This window comes from Bos indicus x Bos taurus, chromosome 8 (genome assembly GCF_003369695.1).
Source record: "Bos indicus x Bos taurus breed Angus x Brahman F1 hybrid chromosome 8, Bos_hybrid_MaternalHap_v2.0, whole genome shotgun sequence".
NCBI classification, from domain to species: domain Eukaryota; kingdom Metazoa; phylum Chordata; class Mammalia; order Artiodactyla; family Bovidae; genus Bos; species Bos indicus x Bos taurus.
Window position 1 is genome coordinate 70543717 of NC_040083.1, and position 17072 is coordinate 70560788.

Genomic DNA, 17072 nt, shown 5'->3' on the forward strand with positions numbered 1-17072 from the left:
CTTCTGAATACTGTCGGAGGACACCAGGCACCCAGAAATGCAGCCCATTCTCTTTGAAAGGAGGTAGGACAAAATATAAAAGACAAGACAAAAGAGAGACAAAAGAGTTAGGGATGGAGGCCTGTCCTGGGGAGGGAGTCATGAAGGAGAAGAAGTTTCCAAACAGTAGGAAACTCTCTCACAGGTAGGTCTGCGGGGAGTTCTGGAATCTCAGAAAGCAGCATAACCGGGAGGAAAATAACCCCAGAATACACGCCTAACCACAACTGCAGAAAGGAGAACTTTCCTGTGAAAGGCTCTAACCTAACAACCTAATAGGCAGCCTGGCCTGCTCACAGAACAAAGGAGAGAGAATACCAAAGGAGAGCTAGCAGACTGCCTACCAGCCCTTCCCAGCCCAGAGGCAGAGAGGCAGGCTTGGGACAGTCAGAGCTGGAAGGCAAGGGGCTGCTACAATCTCAGCCCCAGGGATGGCATCTTCCATCAAACTGTGAGCAGGCTCCTTGCTGCTAACCATGTCTTCCCAAGATCCTGGATGGTTGACATTCACCAGGAGGGTTGTAGCCTGAGATTAGCTCTCCAGAGGAGACATACAGCACACCTGAGCTGGTACTCTCATGGGACACTCGGGGAAACTGAGCAGCCGGGATTGGGGAGGTGATTAAGATGCATGGCCCACCTGGGACAGTGTGCTTGCTAAGAACCTGGTTGCCTGAGATGGGCACAAAACACACACCCAACCCACAGAGACTGAACCAGAACTGTGTCTGAGTGTCTCCTTTGGAGGTATGGGTCAGCAGTGGCCAGCGCAGGGGCTACGGGTATGGCAAACCTGGTACGGCATAAGCCCTCTTGGAGGAGGTCACCATTAACCCCACCAGAACCACCAGAACACACAGGACTGGGGAAACACAAATAAACTTGGAAGCCACAAATAAAAACCTTGTATGCACAAGGACCCAGGAGAAAGGAGCAATGACCCCACAGAAAACTGACCCAGACATGCCCACGAGTATCCAGGAGTCTCCGGTGGAGGTGTGGGTCAGAGGTGGCCTGCTTCAGGGTGGGAGGCACTGCTTGCAGCAGTGAGTGCATGGAACCTTTTGAAGGAGGCTGCCATTATCTTCATTACCTCCACCATAGTTTGGCCTCAGGTCAAGCAACAGGGAGGGAACACAGTCCTTCCCATCAACAGAAAATTGGATTAAAGATTTACTGAACACAGCCCCGCCCATCAGAACAAGACCCATTTTCCCTCTCAGTCAGTCTCTCCCATCAGGAAGCTTCCATAATCCTCTTATCCATTAGAGGGCAGACAGAATGAAAATCACAATCAGAGAAAACTAACCAAACTGATCACATGGACCACAGCCTTGTCTAGCTCAATGAAACTATGAGCCATGCCATGTAGGGCCACCCAAAATGGACAGGTCACGGCGGAGAGTTCTGACAAAACATGGTGCACTGGAGAAGGAAATGGTTAACCACTTCAGTATTCTTGCCTTGAGAACCCCATGAACAGTATGAAAAAGCAAAAAGGTATGACACTTAAAGATGAACTCCCCAGGTTGGTAGGTGCCCAATATGCTACTGAAGAAGAGTGGAGAAATAACTCCAGAAAGAAGAGATGGAGCCAAAGCAAAAACACCACCCAGTTGTGGATGTGACAGGTGATGGAAAGAGCAATATTGCATAGGAACCTGGAATGTTAGGCCCATGAATCAAGGCAAACTGGAAGTGGTCAAACAGGAGAAGGCAAGAGTGAACATAGACATTTTAGGCATCAGTGAACTAAAAGGGACTGGAATGGGTGAATTTAACTCAGATGACCATTATATCTACTACTGTGGGCAGGAATCCCTTAGAAGAAATGGAGTAGCTATCATAGTCAACAAAAGAGTCCAAAATGCAGTACTTGGATGCAATCTCAAAAACGACAGAATGATCTCTGTTTGTTCCCAAGGCAAACCATTCAATATCACGGTAATCCAAGTCTATGCCCTGACCAGTAAAGCTGAATAAGCTAAACAGTTCTTTGAAGACCTCCAAGACTTTCTAGAACTAACACTCAAAAAAAGATGTCCTCTTCATTAGAGGGGACTGGAATGCGAAAGTAGGAAGTCAAGAGCTACCTGGAGTAAAGGCAAATTTGGCCTTGGAGTACAAAATGAAGCAGGGCAAAGGATAACAGAGTTTTGCCAAGAGAACACACTGGTCGTAGCAAACACCTTCTTTCTTTCTTTCTTTTTTTTTTTGCAAACACCTTCTTTCAACAACACAAGAGAAGACACATGGACATTACCAGATGGTCAATACCAAAATCAGATTGATTATATTCTTCGCAGCCAAAGATGAAGAAGCTCTATACAGTTAGCAAAAACAAGACTGGGAGCTGACTGTGGCTCAGATCATGAACTCCTTATTGCCAGATTCAGACTTACGTTGAAGAAAGTAGGGAAAACCACTAGACCATTCAGGTATGACCTAAATCAAATCCCTTACCATTATACAGTGGAAGTGACAAATAGATTCAAGGGATTAGATCTGATAGACAAAGTGCCTGAAGAACTATGGATGGAGGTTCATGACACTGTACAGGAGGTAGTGATCAAGACCATCCCCAAGAAAAAGAACCTGGTTACCAAGCAGATATTTATTGTTTACATACCGGGTTTTATTTTCATGACCACAGGCTTTCGGTTTTTATCCCTCATTTGCCGGATATCCAGCAGATCGTGAGGATTGCCATTGTGCCGTGGCCAGCAATAGACAAATATCCGAGACCCGCTGCTCCCACAGTCCACCACGATGCCATAGTTCACATTGGGGTTATTGGTGTCTGTAGCTTCAATGTCAGTAACTCGTGCCAAGTACCTTGTTTAGAGAAACAGACATACTTTTACTGAGACAGAGACTATCCATAATGCAATACACAAACACCAAGTCAGTGATCTCTAAGCTATGTGGCACTGCCACCAGAACATTTTTACAACTGTCAAATAATCAAAAAAATCAAAAGAAAACAAAAAGTGACCACGGTAAAAGTAACCTAAACCAGATACACACTCATCATTGTTTTAAATAAGTTCAAACAAGCTCTGAAAAGCAAAACTCTATTTTCCAACTGTCAACAGTAACTAAAAAATCAGCTTTAAATGATATTACAGGAGAAGCTTATGCTCAAATCCTCTTATGATGTGGATTTGGTGGTTAATAATTAAACAGTTTCAAACAGTTTAGTTTTTCATGCTATGCTGTATTGGGTACAAAATCCGTTTCCTCCAGCCACATGCTCCTTAAATTCCAACCTAATCCCCAAAGTCTTGAAGTCACAGGATGAAGGTATGGCATACCATCTAGAAAACACATTTTTTTTCTCCTACCTTTGAAACTTCTTGTCTTTGGAGAGCCGTCCATACTTATTTCGGATTATGACAACAGAAAAGTATAAAAGTGAGACAGCAGCAGCCAGAAGGCTGATGACGATAATTTGGCGTAAGTTGGTATTCAGAATTCGGGGACACCCCACTGGAGAGATGCTGAAATGCCAGGAAGCAGGAAAAAGACAGGAGATGCCAATCCTGAAATGCCAAAAGACAGGTTTAGCTAAAACAATTTGCTCCACAGAGGCCTCCCCTCACCTCCACTGATCCAAATATGTTCCTGCTGGAAGGCCTTATGTAGACCAGCCTCTTCCACATTGCTATTGTGCTATGTAAAATAGCCAAAATTAGAAAATCAGATGAATGAGAATTAAGCCCCGATGATTATGACTTATCTGTATTCCCTCCCTTTCTGGGGAGTATTAGGTAGTTTTTATTTTTACCCTGTCTCATTCCAAAAACAGAATTAGAGATAGTTTATACGAATTAAGTTCAATAAAGTAAATAAGTAAATGTATAATAAAGCCAGGTTTAAGGATGATGAATTTAGAGTACAAAAAAGCATGTAATAAGGAAAGCCTGCAAAGGTGGTTGAGCATGCTAGCAACCAAAACTTTGCCCGTTACAGTGGAAACGTAAGCGGTCCAGGCAGAAGCAGATTCTCTAACACTGAATTCCAAGGCCAATCTCTTCCTGGTGACTGCATGAGAAGATGGGAAATAAAACAGTATCTTTAACAATGTCCCTGCAATGGTCAACAAATACGTTTTGTGTACTCTGTATTTTTAGAAATATTCCTGAGACATTTCTCCAAATAAACTTTCTTCTCAGTTTATGTCAGGAATAGGCTTTAAATTTTTTTTTTTTTTGCTGCCTTTGGGATAAATTCTTTTGTTTTACAGTTAATCGACACTCTTTCCTTTAAAGAGTGTTTCATGGACTAAAATACCTCAAAGAAGGGGGAGGTAGCCTGCTAACCCGGTGGAATTTTCTATTTGTAGTTTCTGGTTACCATATGGATTCCTGGGCCACTCCATGGAGTTTATCACCCCTTCCCATATCTCTGAGGCTTACAGACCTCTCTCCTGTGCTTAATTCAACTCCTCCCAAATCCCAGCATGTGTGCCCTTTATGCTAACTTACACTAACCCCTGTCGAACCCACCTGGCATGACCACTTTCCTTCTGTGACAGGTACCCCGCTGGAGCCCTGGAAGAACAATGTTGTTCAACAGAAGCGTAACACAACTGAACACATTTCACTTGAGATTTAGATTTTTCTCCCCATGGAGACGTGTTTCTGTGGCACTGAAATCTCGGGTTTTACAGTGCCAGTGATTTGGCACCATCACTCACCTCCCCATGCTGATGGGTCAGAGGTCAGGCAAGGCTCTGGGAATCAGTTATCACACACCATCACCGCAGTCCTCCTGGCATTAGAGCCCTCCTATTCTAGAAAGTGGGAAAAATCACAAAAATGGCACACTCCAAGTAAACGTCTACTTTACTTATCAAAGGGGTGCTTAACTTATTGTTTTATTTTTTAAATTATGAAAGAATGATAACACTTTACAGGAGACTTGGAAAACACAGAACAAAGTTACATACAGTTCCACTATATATTACAACTAGTAAAAAATAAATTGTAGATAAATGAAAAGTAGATAAATTAAGATTTTCAGTTGGAGTTTCAATATCAAATTCCCCAAAATTAATAAAATGAATATACAGAAAAGTAGAAGGAAACAGGAGACCTGAAAATCACCATGGACCAACTCAACATAATTAAGATCCATATAGTTTTTCCACAACAGTAGGATACAAATTCTGTTCAAGTTCTCAAAAGGGTGTTTAAATCTAAGCATACGTAAACTGGTCCATGATCCCAGCATTGGAGCTCTTAGCAGGGTTTATTTCAAGCAACACACTTATAAGTTAATTTCATGCTGTCAGAGATACAGGCCTAAATCAATAGAGCTAATAACAGTCTGGCACTAGTTAATGCTTTCTACCCAGAAGCAAGTCAGTGACCCCAAAATACAGGTCACCAAACAGTCTAAACTACCTAATGGTGCTGCATGTTAAGGGAGATGAGGGGTGGGAGTAGGAGGTGGGCAGAATGACTAACTGAAGGGGAATGTGAACTATCCATGCATCTGGTTAATCTAGTAGATCCCTCCTTCATGCACAAAGTCCCAGGTAAGGCACCACGCTCCTAGTGAGTTTTGTCACCTTCACAGTGGCTGCCACTCCTCCACCCAAGACCTCATGTCACAGACAGACACAGGTCTGAGCAAAGGTTTCTTTCTGACTTACTGGATCCAAACGACAAGAGACAGTGGGTCTCTTTCTTGGTCTTGTGGCCCTGCTTCACTGCTCCCAGGCTCTCAGGACAGCTATCTCCCCTAGTCTGCTTGTTAGCTCTTGATCAATTCCTTCTCAGGACTCTCCACGTCTCGGTGCCTCTGCACATCCCATTTGTTCTGTTCCCCATAGGTTTTCTGTCTTGGCTCCAATCTCTCCTAGCCCTAATATCCATTACTGGTCATCTTCACTTATTGCCTCAATGATCTGATAGCTGACAACTAACTTTCTCCACCCCAAGCTTCTTCTCTAAGTCACAGATACATATCTTCCAGCACCTACTGATAACCCCATTTGAACATCATGCGGACCTGTGAGAAACACTTCTGAAACTGAACCCTTCCACTGTGGCCCCATTCTGCTCTTCCCATGCTCCTCCTTGCTATCTCAATCCCCTAAACACTCAAAGCAGAAAACTAAGGAGCTGGGCCTGACCCCTCCCTCTCCTTCATCCTCCAGAGCCAATTTCTTACGAAGTCCTTCCATTTCTTTCTTTTTTTTTGGAGGCAAGGAATACGACTTTATTTGGAAAGCCGGCTGACCAAGAAGATGGTCAGAGTCTTCGAGTCCTTCCATTTCTTTAACCTCAGTTTCTCTAAAGTCTGTTCCTTTTCCTGTTACTTTTGCCTGAGGTCTCTTTCTTATCTCTTATTTTTACCTGGCCTATTTGGACAGCAGCCTAACTAGTCTGTCTCTCACCTGCAGTCTCAACCCAGCAGCTACCCAATCCCTTACTAATAGCTTCAGGCAGATTCTTCATCCTAAACTGACAGCCACCGTCCCTGCTCAGGTCCAGGAGCCTGGTAATCTTGTGCTGGAAATCCTCCAATGGCTCCCCTCCCATGTAAATAAAGGCCAAAGGCTGTACCCTGACTCCCGGTCCGATGGGACCCCCACCTGCCACTGCTCTGATCCTCGCCCTTTCTCACTCCACCCCAGCCACACTGGCGTCCTCACTGTCTTTATCCATGCCAGGTGCTGTCTGGTCTTAGGGTCTCTGAATGTGCTGCTCCTTCTGCTTATAAATAATCCATACGGCTTATTTTTTTTTTTACTCCCTTCAGACTCCTGTTCAAATGCTTTACAAATACTCATCTATTCCTCCTATCTATCAATCACCAAGGTAGGTATTATTTGCATAGTATTTTATAGATGAACAGAGAGGCTAAGCAGTGTGCCTGAGGTCACACTGCTAATAAAAGTGATTATAAATAAAAGAGCTGAGATTCAAGCACGTGAATCCATATATCTATCCACACAGTGTTCTAACAAACTGGGTGTGGGTGTGTTTGCATTTCTCTTGCCCATGTGTCTCCTCTTCCAGAATGCAAGCCCCACAAGGAGCCAGATTTAGGTCTGCTTGGCTGGTGGCTGCATTCCCAGCATGGCAACCCCTAGGAAAGAGCCCGGCAAGAAGTCAAGCTGCAGAGTTCTCGGATTCAAAAAGGTTACGAACTTACACATAATCTTTCCAAAACAAGCAGGAATTATAATAACCTCCCAACTTTTCTCTCTCACTCAGGGAAATGTCCTGTCTTTAGGATGGTAAAGGAGGTCCCACTTGATCTAGCCTTACAGCAGCCACTGCCATGTGTGGGTGAAATAATTAAAATTAAAAATTCAATTTCTCCAGGCTCCAGATATAGAAAACAATCTAAGTAGTTACCAGTGGGGAGGGAAAAGGAGGGAGAGGCAAGAGAAGGGTAGGGAATTCAAAGGTACAAACTACTATGTATAAGACAGACAAGCTACAAGGACGTATTGTCCAGCACAGGGAATATAGCCAGTATTTTACAGTTACTATAAATGGAACATAATCTTTAAGAATTGTGAATCATTGTGTTGCACACCTGAAAATTACATAATATTGCACATCAACTCTATTTCAATTTAAGAATTATATTCTGGGTAAATACTAACTGATGTATGTAACAATCTTTCTGTGTATAGATGCTTTTTTTAATGAATGAAATAAAATGTATCTAAAAGGGAGGGAAACAGTTCAGTCTGTCAGCTGCACGAGCCACATGTCAAGTGCTGCAGAGCCAGACGCAGCCTCCGCATCAGAAGGCTTGTTCTGGCCCCTGTCTATCTTTCTAGTCTTATCCCCTGACTGACAGACCAGCCAGACTAGCCTGACCAGTACCCTGTACTCTAGCCGTACTAAACAAGAGCTGAGGGCCACTGGAATGCTCCCATCCCTCTACATTTGTAGAATGGCTCTCTGGCTCTGGTCCATCTGTTGGTGCTCCTATGTGCTCCTCATTCTGCGGGTTCAGCATGATCCCTCTGGGAGGACTTCCCTAGTCCTCATGTCCTTAAGAGTACTGGCTCTATACAGTAGTCGGCTACAATGCTACGCTTATGCTTCACTTTCTCATTACATGGTAAGCCCCTCAATGGCAGGAACAGCCTCTTATCCCTCTGTTTCCTCAGTGACCAGTGCCTGTCACACAAGTGATGAGCAACTACTGCTTGTTTCATGGGTCGCTGGGACCACAAGACATAAAGATGAATCAGATGTGGACCCAGCCCTTGAAGAATTTACAATGAAGTAGAGGGAACAAAACATACACACAAAGATGTTATAAAATAAAAAGGATTAATAATGCCTACCTGGGGGCATTATTACCCCCCTACAGGGTAAAATCACTGTAATTAGTTTGGGTTTTGATATGGTGTCCGTATTGTACTATGTACCCTAAACTTAGGACAAACAGTATTTGTGATTTAAGAGTTCACACAAAAAGAGAAAAAATGCCAATGTAAATACGTTTTATGTATTTTTATATCTACTTTTAGTATTTGAATAAGGTGAGATTACTACAGCATACCTTTCATTAGAATACCAATGGCTCAAAGATTTAAATATCAAATAATCCACAAAAATGTAAAATGAAAATGTAGTATTTATCCAATTCCAGAACAGGTAAGACTTTTCTTCAAGTGACATCAATGTCTCAAACTATAAATAAAAGACATCTACTTATGAGTTTAAGACTTCTGAGAATTAAAAATAAGCCTTTCTCAAACACACAAAACTTGGGGAAATTACATGCAACGTACATGACACATAGTAAATATACCTTACATACAAAAAATTTCTTATAAATAAAAAAGAAAAACACTGGAACAGAAAAATGACCAAGGACAATTGGAGATGAACAGAATAAGAAATCTGAATGACGTCAGACAGAATCTAACTTCACTGGTATTTCGAGAAATATAAATAAAAACAAGGTTTTATCACTATCAGTTGGCAAAGATTTAAGTCTGATGATACTGTGCTAACCAGTGGGAGGCGAAAAGGTTGTGAGCACCCCTGGAGAGAATCTAAATATGTACTCACCTTCTGGGGGCGAACAGGTAACACATGTGAAAATTTTAAACATGCTTACCCTCTGTTCTACCCATCATAGTAATTTGTCTTCAGGAAATAATAAGATAAATTCACTAAAACACATATAAAAATGTTCATCATAGTATTATTTAGAATAGCAAAACACTGTTCAGTTCAGTTCGGTCGCTCAGTCGTGTCCAACTCTTTGCGACCCCATGAATCGCAGCACGCCAGGCCTCCCTGTCCATCACCAACTCCCGGAGTTCACCCAGACTCACGTCCATTGAGTCACTGATGCCATTCAGCCATCTCATCCTCTGTCGTCCCCTTCTCCTCCTGCCCCCAATCCCTCCCAGCATCAGAGTCTTTTCCAATGAGTCAACTCTTTGCATGAGGTGGCCAAAGTACTGGAGTTTCAGCTTCAGCATCATTCCCTCCAAAGAAATCCCAGGGCTGATCTCCTTCAGAATGGACTGGTTGGATCTCCTCGCAGTCCAAGGGACTCTCAAGAGTCTTCTCCAACACCACAGTTCAAAGCATCAATTCTTCGGCACTCAGCCTTCTTCACAGTCCAACTCTCACATCCATACATGACCACAGGAAAAACCATAGCCTTGACCAGACGGACCTTTGTTGGCAAAGTCACGTCTCTGCTTTTGAATATGCTATCTAGGTTGGTCATAACTTTCCTTCCAAGGAGTAAGCGTCTTTTAATTTCATGGCTGCAGTCACCATCTGCAGTGATTTTGGAGCCCCAAAAAATGAAGTCTGACACTGTTTCCACTGTTTCCCCATCTATTTCCCATGAAGTGATAGTGCCAAAAGTGCCTTTCGGGGGTGGGCTACATTAAACACGGCGCATGTATGCAATGGACTACGATGTGACTATTAAACGTGCTGACACACAGAGGGAAAGAGAAAAGAGAGGACATTTCAAAAGAGAAATGCACTGTAAGGATGCACCACAGCAAACATAGGAAATGTTATTTAATCTGGTGTTTGTCTTAGGACTTTTTTTTTTCAAATATGTGATGACCATGAGGATAAAAAGACATTTTTGTAAGTTACAAAATTTGTGTTTAAAGACAGAAAATAGGACAGCTTATAAATTGCTGAAATAATTATGTTTATTTAGGACAATATTTATTTAGTATTACCCAGGATACAACAATATGGTAATGTGATCTTCAAATGTAAACTCCAGTTGTATTTGCAGCTAAGAATCTTGGCACCACAGTTTAGAAAGGCAAACTCAGCAATCTTACATAAAATTGTCATGATTTTAAAAGGCTTAAGCTGTGTGAGACCTATCACCAAAGAGATGCATTAACTTGCACGATTTCAGCTGAGGGGCCCCACTCAGCTGAACATTTCTTAACAGAATGAGGTACACTAGGTCCTGAGTCAAACTCTTTCTCAATCAGTCTCTCTGACAGTCCTACACGAAACAGTGAAAACAATGCCAGTCAACTGCAAAGTGAAATGGCTTCCATGGTGAAAAATGCAGGATGCAGTGATACAGATATTAGCAAATACTGAAATCACAGGCAAACAAAATTGCAGACAAATGAGACTCCAGAAGAGCTAGACCTCTGAGTAAGATGCTGACACAAGAGTGCTGCAAAACAGAACGATATGAGTAGCAAAGGATTACAAAAGGGCTTGGAAAAATCAAAAGATCATCAACAGGCAGAATTCTGTAAGGAATGACTGTGTCGGTGGGAGTGAGAGGCTGAAGTGAAGGATGCGGCGTGGCACTCAGTTGTGGGGAAAATACATCAAGACAACTTGTTCATTGAGTAGAATGTATGGTAACAAGTGTTGGCAAGAATGTAGAAAAAAGAGGAACTGTGAGCATTGTTGGCGGAATGTAAATTGGTGCAGCCACTAAGGAAAACAGTATGGAGGTTCCTCAAAAAATACTGGAACTACCACATCATCCAGCAATCCCATTTCTGGGTATATTTCCATAGAGAACAAAAATACTAATTTGAAGAGATATATGCACACCTATGTTCATAGCTGGATTATCAGCAATAGCCATGATATGGAAGCAAAGTGCCCAACAGATGGATAAAACACATATGGTGTATGTACATACAGTGAAATATTACTCGGCCACAAGAAAGAATGACATCTTGTCATTTGTGACAACATGGATGGACATGGAGGGCATTCAACTTATACGTGAAATCTAAAACACAAATGAACAAACATAACAAAATACAGAGACAAACATACAGAGAGCAAACTGGTGGTTGCCAGAGGGGTAGGGAAGGGCAGGAGGAGAGAAACAGGTGAGGAAGATTAAGAGGTAAAAATTCCAGTTACGAAATAAATGAGTCACAGGGATGAAATTTACATATGCAATTCAGCCAATAATATTGTTAACAAATTTGTATGGTGACAGAAGGTAACTCGCCTTCTGTTTTTTATACATTTTTTGTAATGTACAGGGTTATCAAATGTACATACGCAGGATTCCCTATGCTGTGCACCTGGAACCAACACAGTGTCATAGGGCAATTACACTCCAATATTTTTAAATAAGGGAGGGGGGAAGAATGTACATAGTTGCATTTATGATCTACATTTTATTCTTATTTATTTTACATTTTTTATTTTATTTTTCAATAGCAAGTCCTAACCAAACCTCTTCCTTACCTCTCACCATTCACTTGCAAACTTCTGGTCCCCATTTTAAATGATCTCTTTTCTGGTCACACTTTTCCCTCCCTGCATCACCTCTGTAGCTTCCTGGATCTGCAACTCTGACTTCCTTCAAGTTTCAGTGCCACATCTGGGGCTTTCCCTATTATCACAAACTAGTTTAGTCTAAGTTTGGGCTCACAAACGTCTGACACAAACTAATACCCCTTTCCAAATTCCCCAGGTCTAAGAGGAGTATCACCATGAATTGGGGTTACCTGGTTCTCAACTTTGATTCCCAACTATCCGTATGTTGTAAGTTTATGTCGGTCATCAGGTCCTGCCAATTAGTCCACACATCTAAAATGACCACAGCAGACACCGCTAGCTCAAGACAGATCTCTATGTGGAACACCTTTCTTTGGAAACACTTCTTTGTAAAACACTACCTTCACAGTATGACCAGCAAGACTCTTCCAGAGCTTACGGGTAAACAACTTCCCTGTGTGGCATCCCTGAGACCTTTCATCCATCAAACAGTCTCATCTTTAAAAAAAAAAAAATTTTTTTATATTGGAGTATAGCTGATTAACAATGTTGTGTTAGTTTCAGGTGTAAAACAAAATAATTCATTTATACATATACATTATCTATTTTTTTTTTCAAATTCTTTTCCCAGTTAGGGTGGTATAGAATATTGAGCAGAGTTCCTTCATCTTATTTCACCAACCTGTTCTCTTCTCGCTCCAGATAACATCTCTCTACTCTAGTGATGCGGGTTGCTCCTCTCCCACACAAGCTGTTCTCACTCTTCCCTTGGCCCTTAACTTAAGTCACTTCCTACTAACTCATATGTCCTGCTCACAATATTAGAATTTTCTCAAAGCACAGGTCAATATTTTTCTTTGCCAAGATTTGATTTGTAATACTTCTGTTTTCCCACACTCAATCTTCTCTGTATTTGTGTGTAGTCTATTTTGAATAAACACGCTGAATAAAAATGTAAAGAATATAAATACCTAAATCAACTTTTGTTTCTTCTTCCTATATATACAAGGGTTATACAGGCTATATACACAAGGGTTGGAAGAATGTAAACCATAGATTCAAAATGCAATAAATACAAGTGATAAATCAATATTAAGGTGAACAATAAAATCAACAAACTACTTAGACAAATTAATGCTCCATTTTGTAATTCTCCTAATGTGTCAAACAGAATGAACAGACCTGATACCAAGACATGATAACATTAAATGTAAGATAACACAAAGAATATGATTCTCTCCGGCCTCTCCAAGCCTAGAAAATTATTTTCATTACACAAAACAGAACACACTAAAGACTTCAATATGACATTAAACTAGGGATTTAAGTTTCTCATTTAGAGTTCTTTAATAACCTAGTGTATCTTCTAGCATGGAAGTTCCTAATTGTAAGGCATCTCTTTACTTTCCTACTAGTGCCACATGTTCTCAGAAAATGCTTCACACTGGTGTTCCTCTAACTGGGGTCTGAGGAGCCCTGCGGGTTCTGAGACAAACTCCAGAGAATGAGGGAACACCTTTTAAAGGTGTTCACGCATTACTCAAGTTTGACAAACAGGTTTTACCATCACTTTATCGCCCAATTAGCTCTATTTTTCTCAATGGAGCTACTTAGATTTAGATATTAGAGAAATCTAAAGCATGAATCGTGGTAAAAGCAGAGCAAGGCGAAAACGATGCTGACTTGTAAATGTCATGACCAGGTGGCAGGTAAGATCCGCAGGGTCCTGAGTGCAGCATCCTTCTCCCTAGCCAGGTCCCTCCCCAGTGCTGGCCAACCCGCGCCCACTACGTGTCGGAGAGGAAATCAACGCGGTCACTGGAGCGGGCGCAACTGCACGACAGCCAGCTTTCTCCCGCCAGGGGCTGGGGGGAAAGCACCTGCAGCCCAGGGTCACGGGCGCTGACGGCGGGCGCCCGGAGACTGCCGAGCGGCCCGGGCGGTGGGGAGCCACTGGCGCGGGGAAGGCCCCCGGGGCAGAGCGGCAGGTCCGCGGCCTCGCCGCCCCGTCGGGCCCGGCTCCAACGGTCCCCACTTCGGCCGCCCACCCTCCCCCTCATCCGCGCCAGAAAGGCCGCCTCACCTGCTCGGCTACGTCCGACTCGGCGGCCAGGGCTCCCGGGAGTGGGGACTCGCGGGTGGAGCGCATCACGGCCACCGCGGCGAGGCGGTGCCGGCAAAGCCGACACGACTCCCCGGTGGTGATAGCTTCCCGGGAGCTCCGCTCCTTTCCGGTAGCGGGCCCGCCACTCCTCCGCCACCCGAGTCACGTCACTGGGAGCGCCGGGAGCGCGCACGCCGAGGGGCGGGGCTTACGCCTGGGGGCGGGGCCTGTACGCGGTGACTGGCATCCACGGAACCAAGCGGAGTCTGCTGAGAGCACAGAATGTCAAAAGTGAAAGTGGCAACAAGGAAAGTAACCCGTACGGTGGCTTGGATACCGCAGATCGTAGCCCTTCGGTTTTCAGCAAGTATCAATGTGCTAATGACACATTCATCTTTCCTTTGTGCTCTTTATTATTATGGACAACAGCACTTGAAAACTTAACTGGGCACTTCTGCTCATCTGTTGACATTTTATTTTACAATTTTGCCAGTAACTATCTCTGTTTTACAGGCGGAGAAACGAAGCACAAACTCATTCAGTGACTCTCTTAATCAAGGTCCACGTAATTAGTAAGAACCAAGATTTCACTGTTGCCAGAAGTTTCATATACCAGAGCGTATTCTAGGTTAAACAGAGCGCCCTCAACACACGAAATGGTTTTGAGAAGAAATAGTGAAGTAAATGAACAACACTAATTCCTGACATTGACCCCAAGACCTGGTACTTAGGTCAAGGACCCACTATTTAGCTTTCTAGCTTGAGCCCCAACCCCCACTCCTTCCCCCAAAAAACCCAGTGCCTTGAAGTCACAGAGCTGGAGACAACCTTGAGAATCGCGGCTTTTTATTCTTTTGTCCTCTTACAAAAAAAAAAAAAGTGGTTTCCCTGCTGCCCAGACAGGAAGCCACCAGGTAGCCTAGCCACTTTGTTATTATTGTTATTGTTCAGTCGCTCAGTCGCATCCGACTTTTTGTGACCCCATGGATTGCAGCACTCCAGGCTTCCCTATTCTTCACCATCTCCTGCGGCTGCTGCTGCTGCTAAGTCCCTTCAGTCGTGTCCGACTCTGTGCCACCCCATAGACGGCAGCCCACCAGGCTCCCCCGTCCCTGGGATTCTCCAGGCAAGAACACTGGAGTGGGTTGCCATTTCCTTCACCAATGCATGAAAGTGAAAAGTGAAACTAAAGTCGCTCAGTCGTGTCCGACTCTTCTTGAAACTTGCTCAAACTCAAGCCCATTGAGTCGGTGATGTCATCCAATCACCTCATCCTCTGTCAGCCCCTTCTGCCTTCAATCTTTCCCAGCATCAGGGCCTTTTCTAATGAGTCAGCTCTTTGCATCAGGTGGCCAAAGTATTGGAGTTTCAGCCACTTTAATATATTTTTTTAAAATGAGAGTCCTAGAAACGTCTACTCATTAATTGTGTCAAGTAAAAGAAGCTTAGACAAAACTAATAGCTATATATTTTAAGCAGAATCCTTGGTCCAGCACCTGCTTAGGTTAAATCTTGTGGTAACATTTCATCCCTGGATTCAGATACTGTTCATGGAAGAAGGCTAGCAGTGACCAAGGAGGCTAGTGCTTTAGAAGTAATACTATCTTTCAGTTGTTACTCCATACTAGAATCATAAAGCCACAGAAAGTTCCAACAAAGGGGCCATAGTTACAGTCTAGACGAAACCTCCTCCTTTTTCTGTTAAGGAACCTGGAACCCCAAGAGATTAAATGTCCTGCCCAAATGCCCTGAGGCAGGGGGGGAAACAAAACCAGTTGTTCTGACTCCTACTTCAGTGCCCTTTTATGGCAATCAGTTGTTATTTTAAAAAATGACTAGTTTGGACAGATTACACATTAGAAACCTCTGTGACTTCTACCCAAGATTTGTTTTGAGAAGCTGAGGTAGCTGGTCATGAACATGCTGTGATTTTAGGGCCAGGCCCCCTCGAAATTATGTACCTTTCAAAGTCCTTACAATTTGAGATACTGGTTCTTATTACAGTAGACTCTGAAGAAGGCCTCTACTAAAAGCCAGAATAGTATCATCACATCGTCAGTACTTACTGATGGGGCTTCCCTGGTGGTTCAGTGGTTGGACTTCCAATGCAGTGGATTCAGGTTTGATCCTTGGTCAGGAAACTGAGATCCCATGTGCTGGGGGACAACTAAGACCTCATGCCACAATTAGAGAGCAGCCCATGTGCTCCAGCAAAGATTCTACAGGCTGCAACTAAAACCCAACACAGCCAAATAAGTAAATAAAATAAAATAAAAATTTTAAAAATATTTCTTGATAATTCATAAACAACAATAATCTGATAAGAGCTAGGAAGGGAAAGTATAAAGGACGAAAACATAGAACATGGTACACTAGTTTCCTAGAACTATCATAACAAGTTACCTCAACTTGGGTGGCTTAAAATGATAGAAGTGTATTCTTGCACAGTTTTGGAGGCTCACAGTCTGAAGTCAAGGTGTTGGCAGGGCCATGCTGTCTGTGAAGAGAATAGGAGATGATCCGTCCTTGCGCTTTCTTAGCTTCTGGTTGTTGCTGACAGTCTTCAGCATTTCTTGGTTTGTAGAAGCATCACTCCAATCTCTGTCTTTGTTGTCACATGAAGTTCCCCTGTGTGTCTCTCCAAATTCCTCTCTTCTTAAAAGGACAGCAATCATATTGGGTTTAGCCCCTCTCCCCTCCCCTGCCCCAACCAATCCAATATAGTCTCTTCGTTTGTTTTCTTCTTAAGTCTTTATTGGGTTTGTTACCACATTGCTTCTACCTTTTGGCTTTTTGGCCACAAAGCAATGTGGGATCTTAGCTCCCTGACCAGAAATGGAACCCGCACTCCCTGCATTGGAAGGCAAAGTCTGGACCACTGGACCACCAGGGAAGTCCCTATACTCTCTTCTCAACATGATTATATCTGCAAAGATCCAATTTCCAAATAAGGTCATGTTCATAAGTTCTGGGTTGACACGAACTTTTGGGGGACACTATTCAACCCAGTATATGAGAGAACCAGCCCTGTTTTGGTCATCTGGGATGGCTTCTTTGAGGAAATGATGTTTGAGTTCACAGCCTCAAGATGAGTAGGAATTAATGATAAGAGGGATGAAGTCTGGGCCTCTGTGAAGTAGTAGCTTCAGGCAATGGATACAGCAAAGAAGTTTTGAAGGAGGGAG

General features: G+C 43.1%; 1 protein-coding gene across 6 annotated transcripts in view; it reads right to left on the reverse strand.

The window, feature by feature from the left end:
* ENTPD4 (ectonucleoside triphosphate diphosphohydrolase 4) overlaps positions 1-14098 on the reverse strand; it is a 36454-nt gene extending 22356 nt beyond the window's left edge. The window contains exons 1-5 of one of the 6 annotated variants that reach the window (XM_027549926.1): positions 13867-14060; positions 4739-4834; positions 4548-4592; positions 3384-3581; positions 2669-2874 (exon numbers count right to left, since the gene is read on the reverse strand). In XM_027549926.1, the coding sequence (XP_027405727.1) occupies positions 2669-2874; positions 3384-3581; positions 4548-4592; positions 4739-4746 (457 nt within the window). In that variant the 5' untranslated portion in view covers positions 4747-4834; positions 13867-14060. Of the gene's footprint in view, positions 1-2668; positions 2875-3383; positions 3582-4547; positions 4593-4738; positions 4835-13866 lie in introns of all 6 variants that reach the window. The other 5 variants (XM_027549927.1, XM_027549928.1, XM_027549929.1 and 2 more) reach the window with 5 other exon arrangements.
* Between the last annotated feature and the right edge of the window lie 2974 nt (positions 14099-17072).